The following is a 15802-nucleotide window of genomic DNA, read 5'->3' on the forward strand; positions in this document are numbered from 1 at the left end:
TTAGGTGAGAGCCTGTGCTCCACACCAGTAATTAGTGGGTTTCTTTGTTTTCAAAAGAATATATCCTGGGGCTGGGAAGGATATATTCAAAAGAATATATCCTCAGCACCACATAAGCAAAAAGAAAAAAGCCGGAAGTGGCGCTGTGGCTCAAGTGGTAGAGCGCTAGACTTGAGCTGAAGAGCTGAGGGACAGCGCCCAGGCCCAGAGTTCAGGCCCCACGACCGGACCCAAAAAAAAAAAAAAAAAAGAATATATCCTGGTGGTATGAACTGTTCTTTTGACTTCTGTAATCTGCCGCAGATAGGTAAAGTTTAAATTGGAGATTAGACAGAAAACACTCTTACTTTCAAGTTTTCTAATTCTAGTTCTTCCAACAGTATCGGTCCTTTTCTTGTTCATTCCTCAGAATGAACACAAGGCTTCCCCTGGGGTCAGACGCCCCACCCTGGACTAGCCCCCAGTTTGTATACACATCTTCCCCTCTGAAGTTGGGTATTGGTGTGATTCACGGCTATTTGGAGGCTATAATATATATGTGTTTGTGGTTTTTCAGATTTTGTGCAACTGTTTGTTTTGAAAGGATTTCAGGAAAACTCAGACTCAAGAACTGTGGTACCTGAAAAGATGCCCCAGGTAGGAGGGGAAGGAATGTGGACAGTGGGGAGCTGGGCTCCCGTGGCAATGGCCTGCAGCTGAGAGAAGTACCATTCCACATTTTTGTTCCCTTTTGGGAGTTCTAGGCTGAGCATTCTGCCCCACATTAGCTTGAGCTTTGTGAGGAAAAGGGTCTTGTGTGCTGTTCCCGGAGGGATGACTCTGGGAGCCCTTGGTGATGGGAGATTGAGGTGGGCTGCACTGTCTTCCCCAGGCTTCTCATTCCTGAAGCCTGCTGGGAAGGGAAGGGGAGGAGAGGGCTAAGATACATTGAGGCAGTCTGTGTCCCAGGTGCCCTCAAGAATGGGTGTGCAAGCCGGACACTGGTGGCTCACGCCTATAATCCTAGCTACTCAGGAGGCTGAAATCTGAGGATGATCATGGTTCAAAGCCAGCCCGGGCAGGAAAAGTCTGTGAGACTCTTTATCTCCAGTAAGCCACCAGAAAACTGGAAGTGGTGCTGTAGCTCAAGTGGTACAGCGCTGGCCTTAAGCTGAAGAGCTGAAGGACAGCTCCCAGGCCCAGGGTTCATGCCTCATGACCAACAACAAAAAAAAAAGTGGGAATGCAGGGCCAGGAAGATGTAGCCTGGGTTGGGCCTGTAGCCTCAGGGCCTGCTGAAAATGCCCAAATATCACAGTTCAGAAATCCAGTCCTGGGGCTTGAACTCCGGGCCTGGGCACTGTCCCTGAGCTTCTTTTGCTCAAGGCTAGCACACTACCACTTGAGCCACAGAACCCCTTCCATTCTTTTCTGCTTATGTGGTGCTGTAGAATCGAACCCAGGGCCTCATGCATGTTAGGCTAGCACTCTACCACTGAGCCACATTCCCAGCCCTCTTGGGATAATTTCTAGGCTTAAAATTGAACTTTGTAAAGCCAACTTCTTACTGTACATAACAGATTCTGTGTGGTAGTAAGCATGTGGCTGATGGGAATTTGTGTTCTGTTACAACAGGCTGCTGCTGCCATACTTCAGAGAATGCTGACTTGTAAGTTGTCTGTTAGCAATTCAGGTAGCTTTGACCTTTCCATAGGAAAAGCTTACTCCTGTGTTTCTATTACAAAGCTGGCTCTGGAGGCCCTGTTTGTGGCTGACATTTATTATGAAATTACCTCTACTTTTTGTTTTGGCTCTCAGTTTCTAGTGGTTTGGTGTTTAGTTTCTAAATGTGTACATTGACACCAGCTTAATGTAGTGAGTGTTCACAGGTCTGCGTGTTTTCATTAATTTTGTAGCTTGCAGACCCCAGTGTCCTGAGAGCCCTTGCTAGACCTAGAGGCCTGTGCTGTAGAAATTGAAAGCATGTAGAGTGGTCTGAGAGAGGCTCTGCTTGTGACTGACATTTGTTTATTGTCCCATGTTTTCTTGTCAGTTGCGCTTGATGCCCTTGCTGCTGACCTGCAGGAGGAGACCTCAGCCTACAGGGTGGTAAAGGGCTGGTATGTGTGGGAGGCCCACTGCTGCTCAGCTAGGTTCTACAGCCAGCGCGGCCTCCCTGGCCTGGGTGCGCTGGTCGCTGGAGCACGGGAAGCTCAGCCCGTGCTCTCTTTCCCTCCATGTCCCCATGTGCCCTGCCTCCTCCCTAGTGTGGGTCCCCTCTTCCTAACCCATCTTTGGTCTCCTGCCTGCTCTGGACTCTCAGCCATCTCTGATACTTACATTCCCTTCAAGGCCTGGGGGACAAAGCACTTTGGAGGTGCCTGTGAGCCCTGCTGGTGCATGGACAGGGCTGTGTTCCTGAGACTTCCCCTGCCTTACAGGTTTGACATGTTCAGTGGACTTGCATGTTGTGGCATGATTTCAACAGATTCTCTGAAGAGGTTCTTCAGTCACACTCTAACCCAGATTCTCACACATAACCCTGTGCTGAAAGGTAAGCCCCAGTACTGTAGCTGCAGTCCCCTGTCCGGTCTGTTCCCCTGTTGTCTTGCTTCCCCTGTTGTCTTTGATAGGTCAGCACAGACTGTTAAGCAGATCTGTTGATTTGTCCTACAGGATTTAGGTCTTGAATTATGTGGCGGTGATGGACTAAGATCAACCAAGATCATGAGGGTTGCTTCTTTTTTTTTTTGGTCAGTCGTGGGGCTTGAACTCCAGGCTTGTGTGCTGTCCCTCAGCTTTTCAGCCCAAGGCTAGCATTCTACCACTTGAGCCACTTCTGGTTTTTCTGGTGGTTCATTGGAGATAAGAGTCTCATGGAAGCTGGTGGCTCACATCTGTAATCCTAGCTACTGAGGAGGCTGAGATCTGAGGATCACGGTTCAAAACTAGCCCGGGCAGAAAAGTCTGTGAGACTCTTATCTCCAATTAACCACTAGAAAACGGGAAGTAGAACTGTTGCTCAAGCTGTAGAGTGTTCACTTTGAGCTGAAGAGCACAGGGATAGCGCCCAAGCCCAAGCCCCATGACCAACACTAAAAAAGAATCTCATGGGCTTTCTTGCCAGGGCTGGCTTTGAATCTAGATCCTCAGATCTCAGCCTCCTGAATAACTAGGATTATAAGTGCGAGCCACCAACAAGGGTTGCTTTATTACTTCATGGCCTATTGGCAGGGCATTTGCCTGGCATATGGGAAGCTCTGAGTTTGATTCCCACAACCATTAAAAAAAAAAGAGAGAATTCAGAATTAAAAGAGAGAAGACAAAAGAATTGCCACTCATCTTGTTATAAAATATAAATAACTAATACAAGGAAATGTGTAGAGCCTTTTTCTAGATGAACTTTTTTTGAACATGTATGTATCCCAAACTGATCTTAGACTCACTGTGTAGTCTGGGCTGGTCTGTGACCCTTTACCTTCCTACTTGTCTTAGAATATTCATGTGTATAATAGTACTGGGACTTGAGCTCTGGACCTTGTGTATATACCAGTACTGGGACTTGAACTCTGAGTTGTGCATTCTTGCTTGGCATTTTTTCTCAAAGCTGGTGCTCCACCACTTGAGCCATACCTCTAGTTCTGGCTTTCTGTAGGCTAATTGGAGATGAGAGTTTCAGATTTGTCTGCTCTGGCTGGTTTCAAACTATTTCTTGGATTTTAGCCTCTTGTGTGGCTAGATTACATCTTAGAAAGTTTTTTTTTTTTTTTTGTCAGTCATGGGGCTTGAACTCTGGGCCTGAACGCTGTCCCTCACCACTTCAGCCCAAGGCTAGCTCTTTACCACTTGAGCCACAGCTCCATTTTCAGTTTTCTGAGTGTTTTATTGGAGATAAGAGTCTCACAGAGTTTCCTGCTGTGGCTGGCTTTGAACTGTGAACCCTAGATCTCAGCCTCCTGAGTAGCTAGGATTATAGGTGTGAGTCACTGATGCCCAACAGAAAGTTGTTTCTGGTTTTTTTTTTTTTTTTTTTTTTTTTTTTTGTCAGTTGTGGGGCTTGAACTTAGGGTCTGGGCGCTGTCCCTGAGCTTTTGTGTTCAAGACTAGCTCTCTACCACTTTGAGCCACAGCTCTACTTCCCATTTTCTCTTGGTTAATTGGAGATAAGAGTCTCACAGACTTTCCTGCCTGGGCTGGCTTTGACCATGATCCACAGATCTCAGCCTCCTGAATAGCTAGGATTATAGGCATGAGCCACCAGTGCCCGACTTCTTAAAAGTTTTTACATGTCATCTGCCTTACAGATAGTTTATTGGAGCTTAACACCAGTTGCCAATACCTTGGCTGCTAGCTTTTCTGTGTGTCCCCAAAGTGGGTGCTCATGTGAGATTCCCTTTAGTGTCTGTCAGGTGCTTTCCAAGGGACTTAGCTTAGCTCATCAAACATGTTCCATGCCATGCATCCTTTCAACAGTAGGATTGGCTTATTGGGAGTTTACAGTTTAAAAGTAACAAAACAGGCCAGATACCAGTGGCTCAACCCCTTGTCATCCTAGCTTCTTAGGAGTCTGAGATTGGGAGGATGATGGTGTAAGGTCAGGCCCAACAGAATAGTCCTTGAGACTTTATCTCAACAGAAACTGGGCATGGTGGCATGCTTGTCATCCCAGCTCAGAGAAGTATTTGAAATGGGTGGATTGTGGTCCAGGTACACTGAAAGGGAATGAGAACCTATCTAAAAAATAAGTGATGTAAGCCCAGTGCTGGTGACTTGGAGGATGACAGGTTAAGTCAGCCTGGGCAGAAAAGTCTGTGGGACTCCATCTCCAGTTAACCAGCAAAATGCTGAACTGGAAGCATGGCTCAAGTTGTAGAGTTTCAGCCACTGTGAAAAAACTGAGTAAGACTGAGGCCCTGAATTTAAACCCTGGTACTGGTATACACACACACATGTAAATTACCAGTGCAAAAAAAGCCTGAAGGCTTAGCTCAGTAGTAGAGCGACCTGTCTAGCAAGTGCCAGGCTCCTAGTTCAAACTCCAGTACTGCTAAAAAATTAACAAAATTAAAAATGCAATTAAAGCCAAGTGCTCCTGCCTATAATCCTAGTTAGTGTGGAGGTTGAGATCTGAGGTTCACATTTCAAAGCCAGCCCAGGCAGGAAAGTCCATGAGACTTTTTTTTGCCAGTCCTGGGCTTGAACTCAGGCTGGGCACTGCCCCTGAGCTTCTTTTGCTCAAGGCTAGCAGTCTACTCTAGGTGATACTGAGGACTTGAACTCGGCTTATTCATGCTAGGCAATCAGTCTACCACTAAGCCACATTCCCAGCTTATGTGAGACTTTTTTGTCGGTCCTGGGGCCTGAACTCTGGGCCTGGGCACTGTCCCTCAGCTCTTCAGTTTAAGGCTAGCTAGCACTCTACCACCTGAGCCACAGCACCACTTCCAGCTTTTTCTGCTTACATGGTGCTGAGGAATAGAACTCAGGGCCTCATGCATGCAAGGCAAGCACTCTTACCACTGAGCCACCTTCCCAGTGCCATGTGAGACTTCTCATCTCCAATTAACTACCCAAAACTGGAAGTGGTTATCTCCAATTAACTACCCAAAACTGGAAGTGGAACAGTGGTTCAAAGTAGTAGAGCGCTAGTATTGAGCAAAAAGTAGCTCAGGGACATTGCCCAGGCCCTGAGTTCAAGCCTTACTACCAAAACACTCCTCCATAATTGATTCTGTAGATGAGCCCAAGCAGTAGAGTGCCTACCTAACAAGCATATGAAGCACTAAATTCAAACATCAGAACTACCTTCAAAAACCATTATTGGTGTATTGAATAGTATTGTGAATGTGACTAAGTACCAGTAGGTGATTGAACCAAAGACACAGATTAGATAGAATAGAAAATATAGCCCAGGGCCGGTGGATCACACCTGTGATCCTAGCTACTCAGGAGGCTGAGACCTGAGGATCAAGTTTCAAAGCCAGCTCAGGCAGGAGAGTCCATGGGACTCTTACCTCCAATGAACCACCACTTCTGGCACTGTGGCTCAAGTGGTAGAGCGCTCACCTTGAGCTGAACAGCTGAGGGACAGTGTCCAGGCCCTGAGTTCAAGCCTCCTGACCAGGCAAAAAAAGAAAAAAGAAAGAAAAAAAGGAAATACAGTTGGCCCTTCACACTCCAGGTTTTGCCTATAAAATTATCCAGCTTCAGATCAGAAATTTTGGGGGAAAAAGTTACACCAGTATTGGTGACTGCAGTTAACAAATAGAAATAGTAAGCATCAGTAACAGTTGGGAGAATACAAATTAAAGTAAGATTTTTAGCCAGGCACTGGTGGTTCAACATCTGTAATCCTAGTTACCCAGGAGGCTGAGATTTGGGGATCTTGTTTTGAAACCAGCCTGGGTAGAAAAGTCTCCATGAGATTCTTATCTTCAATTAACTACTCAAAAACTGGAGGTGGAGCTGTGGCTCAAAGTGGTAGAATGCTAGTCTTGAGCAAAAATGCTCTGGGACAGGGCCCAAGCCCTGAGTTCAAGGCCTACAACCAACAACAACAACAAAAGAAAATTAAAAGACAAAAATAATCATTTTACGTAGAAGCTTTAAAACAAATTTTTCCTTTTTTGGGGGGGGGGGGGATCCGATTGTGGGACCTGGGCACTGTCCCTCAGCTCTTCAGCTCAAGGCTAGCCTCTACCACTTGAGCCACAGCGCCACTTCGGCTTTTTTCTTTTTTCTTATGGGGTGCTGAAGAATCTTACCCAGGGCCTCATGCATGCAAGGCAAGCGCTCTACCACTGAGCCACCTTCCCAGCCCTCCTTTTTTTTTTTTTTTAATAGTGGAAATTTGAACTCAGCCTTGCACTTGCTCAGTTAGCCTGAAAATGTTGGGCCATGCTTCCAGTCTTGGTTTTCACTGGTTATTTCTAGGATAGGGTCTTATTTCCTGGCCTAATACACCTGAGCCACAATCTCCTTACTATAGGCTTCCTGTTATCACAGGCCTTATAGGCATTCACCACTGATTTGTGGGTTAAAGAGTCTGTAACTTATGCCTGCATTGGCCTCAAGCCGCATTCTTCCTCTGCTCAGCCTTCCAAGTAGCTAGAATTACAGACCTGGACCACCAATGCCCAGTAGATCATGGGTGTGTGTGGGTGTGCTTGTGTGTACGTGTGCGCGCGCGCTGTTTCTGGGGCTTGAACTCAGTCTGGGTACAATCCTTGAGCTTCTTTTGCTCAAGTTAGTACTTTTACACCTGATCCATAGCTTCACTTCTGTTTTAGTAATTTATAGGCGATAAGAATCACACACCAGGTGCTTGTGGCTCACGCCTATAATCCTAGCTCTCAGGAGTCTGAGATCTGAGGATCATGGTTCAAAGCCAGCCCAGGCAGGAAAGTCCATGAGACTCTTATCTCCAATTAACCACTAGAAAAACTGGAAGTGGTGCTGTGGCTCAAGTGGTAGAGCACTTGCCTTGAGCTGAAGAGCTTAAAGACAGTCACCAGCCCAGAGTTCAGGCCCCATGATCAACCCTCCAAAAACGAATCCTGACTGGCCTGGCTTTGAACGGAAATCTTGAGTTCTCAGCCTCCTAGGATTATAGGTGTGAGCCACCACTGCCATTGGGCCAAAGATGGCTTTTTCATAATTGCTGACTTGAAGTTTTTTTTTTTTTTTTTTTGTCGGTAGTGGGCCTGAACTCTAGGCCTGGGCACTGTCCCTCAGCTCTTCACCTCAAGGCTAATGTTCTACCACTTGAGCCACAGTGCCACTTCTGGCTTTTTCTGCTTATGTGGTGCTGAGGAATTGAACCCAGGACTTCTACATGCAAGACAAGCACTCTCCCACTGAGCCACCTTCCCAGCCCTGTGACTTGACGTTTTTGTCTGTTTTTTTCTTCCCCAGTGTCTGATGCCATTCAGAAGCAGAGGGAGTGGAGCTTTGCAAAGACTCACACTCTGCTCACGACTTTGTTCCGCAGGGTGAGTGATGATGGGTTTAGACTTGCTGCTATGGAGTGTTGGGATGTAAGGTCTGAGAGAGGCTGGGACTGGGGCTGGGTCCTCAACAGACTGATTGCTGTGGACAGTGCCCCCATGGGAAAGTGTGAGGTTTTCAGTAAGACAGCCATCCTCAACCTGGACGATAGTCCAGGTTCAGGAGACGGAACTGGCACCTGGGCAAAGTCCCCAGCCCTGGATGAGCATTGCTCCAGGCAGTGCCAATCCCCTCAGCGTGAAGACGCCACAGGAAATGGCATGTGGCTCCGGTGGGCCCAGGCCTCAGGAGGGAGGACGGGGATTATTGCCTATCTGGCCGTGGTTTACTTTGGCACTGAAGGGAGCTGGGGCTTTTGTTTCAGCTCTTTGTGATGCTCAGTCCGGAGGAGTCGCTTCGCTGTTTGCAGGAAGTCCTGGAGACTCAGGAGGTTCACTGGCAGCGTGTGCTCTCCTGTACGTCCACGCTGGTCATCTGCTTTCCTGAGGCACAGCAGCTTGTTAAAGGTACACTTTTATGGGGACCTAGTGGCGCTACTGAGCACGCACATGTGCGATTGCCTCCTGGTGTCAGCAGAATCTGAGTTGGAGGTGAACTCATTGTGTAGCCCTTCCTGTCTGCTGATGGTCGTTGCTTGCTGGTCACTGAGGTAGCTGAGCCAGTGCTCTTCCCTTTAGTCTCTGGCAGCTCTGCTTGGCATGCAGTGGTTGTTACCTAGTCTTCTCAAGGTGGGTTTTTTTTTGTGTTTTTTTTTTTTTGCCAGTCCTGGGGCTTGAACTCAGGGCCTGGACACTGTCCCTGAGCTCCTTTTGCTCAAGGTTAGCACTCTACCACTTCCTGCTTTTTTTGTGTATGTGGTGCTGAGGAATCAAACCCAGGGCTTCATGCATGCTGGGCAAGCACTCTACCACTGAGCCACCTTTCCCAGCCCTCAAAAGCTAGTTTTTGGACATGCACATTCTAGCTGGATACTTGCTCACCTGCAGAACTCACATTTAGCCATGTGCTGCCCTTACCTGCCTGCTGACTGTGTCATGGTCTCACAGATTGGGTGGCCCGTTTGATGGCCTCTGCCTTTGAGAGCTACCACCTGGACAGTCTGGTCACCGCATTCCTGGTTGTGCGCCAGGCTGCCCTGGAGGGCCCCTCTGTGTTCCCACCCTATGCAGACTGGTTCAAGGTGAGTTACCTCGGAAGCTGGTTACCGGGACATGTGGTATTTCAGTGGGTTGGGTATAGGAACCCGTTGGGATCCCAGTGTCATGTCTAGTGAGGATGAGCCAGCCAAAGTTGGCCCAGAAAAACCAGAGTGGCTGTACTAGTTTACATTCCCACCAACAGTGCCATAGGGCTCTCTTTTCCTCACATCCCTGCCAACATTTTTTGCTCTCTTTTTTTTTGGGCGGGGGGGGGGGGGTCCGGTCGTGGTGCCTAAACTCTGGGCCTGGGCGCTGTCCCTCAGCTCTTCAGCTCAAGGCTAGCGCTCTACCACTTGAGCCACAGCACCATTTCCGGCTTTTTTCTTTTTTGCTTATGTGGTACTGAGGAATCAAACCCAGGGCCTCATGCATGCAAGGCAAGCACTTTACCACTGAGCCACCTTCCCACCCCCGACTCTTTTTTTTTTTTTTTGGTCGGTCATGGGGCTTGAACTCTGGGCCTGGGCACCGTCCCTCAGCTCTTCAGCTCAAGGCTAGCACTCTACCACTTGAGCAACAGCGCCACTTCCGGCTTTTTTCTTATGTGGTGCTGAGGAATCGAACCCAGGGCCTCATGCATGCAAGGCAAGTGCTCTACCACTGAGCCACCTTCCCAGCCCCGAGATATATTTTTTTCTTTACATTTTTCAGTAGAATCAATTCGTTGTATAAGACGGTTAATTTAGACATATCAGTATATGCATACAGTGTGCCTTGATTAGAGTCATCCTCTCCACCACTTTCCTTCCTTACCCACTCCCCCTTAGACAATTAAAATAAAATACACCTAGTGATCTATGTTCTTGGTGTGTTTTGATAGATGTATATGTGCTGATGTATGTGTTTTCAGTATTTGAAGGTCTTTTATTTTATATTGCCCATATTGACTCAAATAAGTGCCTCAGCCCACTGCTCTGGCTCTTAGTCTATATATATATATATATATATATATATATACATATATATATATATATATATATACTTTTTTTTTTTTTTTTTTTTTTGGGTACGGTTGTGGGGCCTGAACTCTGGGCCTGAGCGCTGTCCCTCAGCTCTTCAGCTCAAGGCTAGTGCTCTACCACTTGAGCCACAGCGCCACTTCCGGCTATTTTTCTTTTTGCTTATGTGGTGCTGAGGAATCGAACCCAGGGCCTCAGGCATGCAAGGCAAGCGCTCTACCACTGAGCCAACTTCCCAGCCCCTATATATATATTTTTTTAGTGTTAATACAAACAGACAAGGAGCCTCACTCAGGTCAGTGATTAGTCAGTGACATACTGAGCTCTGTAGTTAATTGCCCTTTTTTTTTTGGTTGGTCATGGGGCTTGAATTCTGGGCCTGAATGCTGTCCCTCAGCTTTTCAGCTCAAGGCTAGTGCTCTACCACTTGAGCCACTGCCCCACTTATGGTTTTCTGAGTAGTTTATTGGAGATAAGAGTCTCATGGACTTTCCTGTCCAGGCTTGCTTTGAACCATGATCCTCAGATCTCAGGCTCCTGAGTAGCTAGGATTATGGGTGTGAGCTAAATGGCACTGGCCTAGTTAACGTTCCTTATCCTAAGACCATCAATGTAAGGCCATCAATGGCTGGTGTGATGTCAGGCCTGGGATTTCAGAGACTGTGGGTCTGTGTTGTAGCTCAGGTGTGTCTTCTTTTCCCAGGCCAGCTTTGGCAGTGCACGTGGCTACCATCACCGCAGCAAGAAGGCACTGGTCTTCCTCTTCAAGTTCCTGTCCAATCTTGTGCCTTGGGAGGCTCCTCGCTACCTACAGGTGAGCATTTGCATTTCACAAAGGTTCCTGCTCTTGTTTGCCCCAGTGAAGGGATCTCCCCCAAGTCTCCTATAATCTTTTTGAGCTGGAACAGTCTCCTTGTTTACATGGGAAGACATAAAGTGAGCAAGTATAGATGCCCAGGAGGGTGAAAGAGTCACACGGGTGGGCGGCCAGGTGTTGCACAGCTTCTGAGCAGATGGGAAGGTTTTAGAAGGGGATCTGGAAATGTGCTTTGAAGCAAGAACAAGTAGTGGAGCAACAAAGACCTCATTTTCCCTCTTTTTTTTTTTTTTTTGCATTTGAATTCAAAGCTTTATTATACTTCTTATTAGGCAGGTATTATACTATGTAAGCCCTACCGCCAACCTCATTTTGATTTTTTTTTTTTTTTTTTGGTTCCTGTACTGGGGCTTGAACTCAGGACTTGGACACTAGCCCTGAGCTTTTTTGCCCAAGGTTAGCACTCTACTATTTGAGCTACCACTCTACTTCTGTTTTTTTTTGTTTTTTTGTTTTTTTTGTTTTTTATAGTTTAGTGGAAACAAGAGTCTCATGGACGCTGGGCTCACACCTGTAGTCCTAGCTACTCAGGAGGCTGAGATCTGAGGTTTGCAGTTTGAAGCCCAGGTGGGAAAGTGCATGAGACTCTTACCTCCATAATAAACTATTCAGAAAAAGCCAAAGTGGAACTGTGGCTCAAGTGGTAGAGTGCTAGCCTTGAGAAGAAAAAAAATCTGAAGGACACTGCCCAGGCTCCTGAGCTCTAGACCCAGGATCAGCACACACACAAAAACATCTCGCCAGGCATTAGTGGCTCACGTTAGTAATCCTAGCTACAGAGGAGGAGGAGATCTGAGGATCGCAGTTCAAAGCCAGCCTGGGCAGGAAAGTCCATGAGACTCTTATCTCCAATAAACCATTAAGAAAACTGGAAGCGGCACTGTGGCTAATGTGGTAGAATGCTCGCCTTGAGATGAAGAGCTGAGTGACAGTGCCCAGGCCCAGAGTTCAAGCCCCACAGCCGACCAAAAAAAAAAAAGTCTCATGCCAGGCACAGGTGGCTCAGGCCTATAATCCTAGCTACTCAGGAGGTTGAGATCTGAGGATCGTGGTGCAAAGCCAGCCCAGGCAGGAAAGGCCGTGAAACTCTTTATCTCCAATAAACTACCAGAAAACTGGAAGTGGCACTGCAGCTCAGGTGGTAGAGCACTAGCCTTGAGCTGAAGAGCTGAGGGACAGGGCTCAGACCCAGAGTTCAAGCCCCATGACCGACAAAAAACTACTTGGGCTGGCTTTGAACCATGATCCTCAGATTTCAGCCTCTCAAGAAGCTAGAATTACAGGAATGAGCCACCAGCACCCCACTTCAGCCTGTTTTTGTTAAGAACTTGTATTACCTCCTAGCAGAGCTGAGCATGGTAAATGGCCCTGCAGTTGTCACCGGGGAAGCTGGAATTTGGCTTCCTGTCAACCATTCCCATTTTTAAATTCCTGTCCCTTTTGTAACCGACTGTGTTTTGGCTGAGCTAGCCATTTTTTACGATGAGGAGGTGCCTCATAGTAGAGCCATGACTTACCCCTGTACCACCAGCAGGGTTGTGGCCCTGTTTTCAGTCCCTCTGAATGTCCCACCTCCACCCTGATGGATGTGGGGTCTGGTTGCCAGTGGCCTTCCCACTCCATCTCTGGTTAGGGCCTGTGACCAAGGAGTCAGGAGACATGGAGTCATATGTATTGACCCTTACCCAGAATCCCCCTTCTTTTTCTGGTTTCTTTGAGAATTCTCTACTTTTCCTGTTCTGATATTCCAGTGTTGCTGTAGAACATGACAGCCTGGTCTGAGCCCTTGGGGCCTCACTTTCTTTAGTACATGGTACCTGCTGGCAGTTTCCTATCAACTCATCTCAGTGCTGAAAATATGAGTTACCATCTCCAAAGTACAGTTTCTTAGCCATTGCCTTTATTCTCTAGTATCACAAACAAATTGGTGTTGACCCCACTATTTTGTGGTTGTGCTGTATTCTCTGTCGTGTTTGGCCAGGCAGTTGCCAGGCCTGTGGTGTGGAACTGCTATTGTGTTCACAGGGTGTGGCTGCCAGGCCAGGCATTCCACACCCTAGATCTCATTGGGCCTTCCTACACTTGGTATTTGTAGGACAATGACTAGTAATTCCTTAACTTTGTGCCTATTGATGTGGCAGTCTTCAACTATGGCTTTCAGTTTTGCAAATTATGTCTTCAATAGCTAGTGGCTAGTAGCTGTCTCTCCTTAGCCTCACTGTATTGTGCAGTGTGCTGAAAACCTTCCCCAGATGCACTGGGATTGGACGTGGACCCTTGCTCAGCACTATGCTCTATCACAGGTGCACATTCTCTACCCTCCACTGGTCCCAAGCAAATACCGCTCCCTCCTCACGGACTATATCTCCCTGGCCAAGACCCGGCTAGCTGACCTCAAGGCAAGTTTGACCACCTGGTCTAACCTTCCTAGTAGTAACTGGTCTGTGTCTTTGTGTTCACAACCTGTTCTTTTTTCTCAAGGTTTCCCTGGAGAACATGGGGCTCTATGAGGATCTGTCCTTAGCCAGTGATGTTGCTGAGGTGATGTGGATTTGCCCTGTGGTTTTCTTCCTCTAATCCAAGCATTTTGGCCTTCCTAATCTTGGGTTCACCTTTGGTGTACGTGGAGCGGCAATTCTCTCTCTCTTTTTTTTGATTTTGTCAGTTGTGAGCCTTGAACTCTGATCTGGGCTTTGTCCCTCAGCAATTCAGCTCAAGGCTAGCGCTCTACCACTTGAGCCACAGGGCCACTTCCGGCTTTTTTTTTTCTGCTTATGTGGTGCTGAGAAATCGAACCCAGGGCCTCATGCATGCAAGGCAAGCACTCTACCACTGAGCCACCTTCCCAGCCCCTCAGCAATGCTTTTAAAGGCATTATCTGCACTGTCGCTCAGATGCTGTGTGAGACAGAGTATCAGGGAAGGGAGGATGTGCACCGAAAAGTCTGTACTGTCCCTTGGGATTTCAAATTTACTTTGGGCTAAATAAAGTGATAGTCTATGTGTTTTCCTGTGAACTATAAAGTGCCAGCTATGTTTAAAAGAATCAAGTGTCAACTAGTCACAGGATATATGCCTATTACTGTAGAAATCTTTTAACTTTTTTGCTTTAAGGTTGGGAGTTCGTAAAGAACACTTGCAGATGGGGCTGGGAAGGTGGCTCAGTGGTAGAGTGCTTGCCTTGCATGCCTGAGGCCCTGGGTAAGATTCCTCAGCACCACATAAGCAAAAAGAAAAAAGCCGGAAGTGGCGCTGTGGCTCAAGTGGTAGAGCGCTCGCCTTGAGCTGAAGAGCTGAGGGACAGCGCCCAGGCTCAGAGTTCAGGCCCCACGACTGGACCCCCCCACCAAAAAAAAAAAAGAACATTTGCAGATACCCTTAAAAAGTAGGTGAAGGGTTGGGAATGTAGCTTAGTGGTAGAGTGCTTGCCTATCATGCATGAAGCCCTGGGTTCGATTCCTCAGTACCACGTACACAGAAAAAACCAGAAGTGGCGCTGTGTTTCAAGTGGCAGAGTGCTGGCCTTGAGTACTCAGGAGAGCACCCAAGCTCTGAATTCAAGCCCCCAGGACTGGCCCAAAAAAAAAAAAGGGATGTGAAGAATGGCATACAGTTTTCCATGTAAAATTTACCATTGTTCATAAGTGATCATTTCATATTTTTTTAAATGTCTGAAGTCAAGTTCTGCTCCTTCCCATCTGAAGATCTTCAGTTATTCCTCTCCTGCCCTGGAAAGGAATGGGAAGCAAAGTGCAGAGCAAGTGGCAGGGTAGCAGTGGCTGCTTAGGCTGCACTGTGTGTAGGAGCTCCATGTTGCCTGCCTGGCGGAGCTGAGGGAAAGAAAAGGCTAGTGTGATCCGCATCCCTTCTCTGCTTGGATTTGGGCTGTCGGTGTGACTGTCCTGGTACCCTGGCTGTGCAGCACTTGTTTCAGCTTTTACCTCTCAACTGTCAGAGCACCCTGGCAACAAGGAAGACTGGGTCGAGGATAGCCTTGTCCACTGTTTTTTGTTTTTTTTTTTAATAAGTTTTTTGTTGTGAAAATACTGTACGAAAGGGTTACAGTTACACGAGCAAGGTAATGAGTACATTTCTTATCAAGGATTGTTGCTTCCTCTTTTTTTTTTTTTTTTTTTTTGGGTCCGGTCGTGGGGCCTGAACTCTGGGCCTGGGCGCTGTCCCTCAGCTCTTCAGCTCAAGGCTAGCGCTCTACCACTTGAGCCACAGCGCCACTTCCGGCTTTTTTCTTTTTGCTTATGTGGTGCTGAGGAATCGAACCCAGGGCCTCAGGCATGCAAGGCAAGCGCTCTACCACTGAGCCACCTTCCCAGCCCCTGTTGCCTCCTCTTTTGTTGTTCCCCTACCATCCCACCTCCACAACTACACACTCCCTCCACCCCTGCCCTTTGTCCACTGGTTTTCTTCCTTTCAAATCTTTGTTCTTTCTTCAGCCTCATAGCCAAGCAGCACAGGATGTAGAGAGGGCCATTGTGGTGTTTGCGCACACAGGGAAGATTCCAGTGCCTGTTATGGAAGCCAGGTGAGGCCGGCTCCCGGAGAGCTGCATCCAGGGGCTGCCATGACCAACATCAGTATGGGAGCTCTGTCCATTTGACAGAAGGAACTGTATCCTGCTGTAAGAAATGCTTCTGTGAAAGCCAAACACCAGTGGCTCACGCCAGTAATACTAGCTACTCAGCGGGCTGAGATCTGAGGATTGTAGTTCAAAGCCAGTGTGGGCAAGAAAGTCCATGAGACTTTTTTTTTTCTAAATTAATTAAT

At 47.4% G+C, this 15802-nt stretch overlaps 1 protein-coding gene across 1 annotated transcript in view; it reads left to right on the top strand.

The window, feature by feature from the left end:
- Positions 1–15802, top strand: part of Fanca (FA complementation group A) — a 64166-nt gene that overhangs the window by 8366 nt on the left and 39998 nt on the right. Inside the window, exons 8-18 of the mRNA XM_042702212.1 lie at positions 557–636; positions 1615–1648; positions 2033–2099; positions 2421–2533; positions 7894–7970; positions 8351–8492; positions 9033–9166; positions 10848–10958; positions 13325–13420; positions 13503–13562; positions 15472–15560. Of these exons, the coding sequence (XP_042558146.1) occupies positions 557–636; positions 1615–1648; positions 2033–2099; positions 2421–2533; positions 7894–7970; positions 8351–8492; positions 9033–9166; positions 10848–10958; positions 13325–13420; positions 13503–13562; positions 15472–15560 (1003 nt within the window). The remainder of the gene's footprint in view (positions 1–556; positions 637–1614; positions 1649–2032; positions 2100–2420; positions 2534–7893; positions 7971–8350; positions 8493–9032; positions 9167–10847; positions 10959–13324; positions 13421–13502; positions 13563–15471; positions 15561–15802) is intronic.

Source organism: Dipodomys spectabilis, unplaced genomic scaffold (genome assembly GCF_019054845.1).
Source record: "Dipodomys spectabilis isolate Male_0828 unplaced genomic scaffold, ASM1905484v1 ptg000318l, whole genome shotgun sequence".
Taxonomy (NCBI): domain Eukaryota; kingdom Metazoa; phylum Chordata; class Mammalia; order Rodentia; family Heteromyidae; genus Dipodomys; species Dipodomys spectabilis.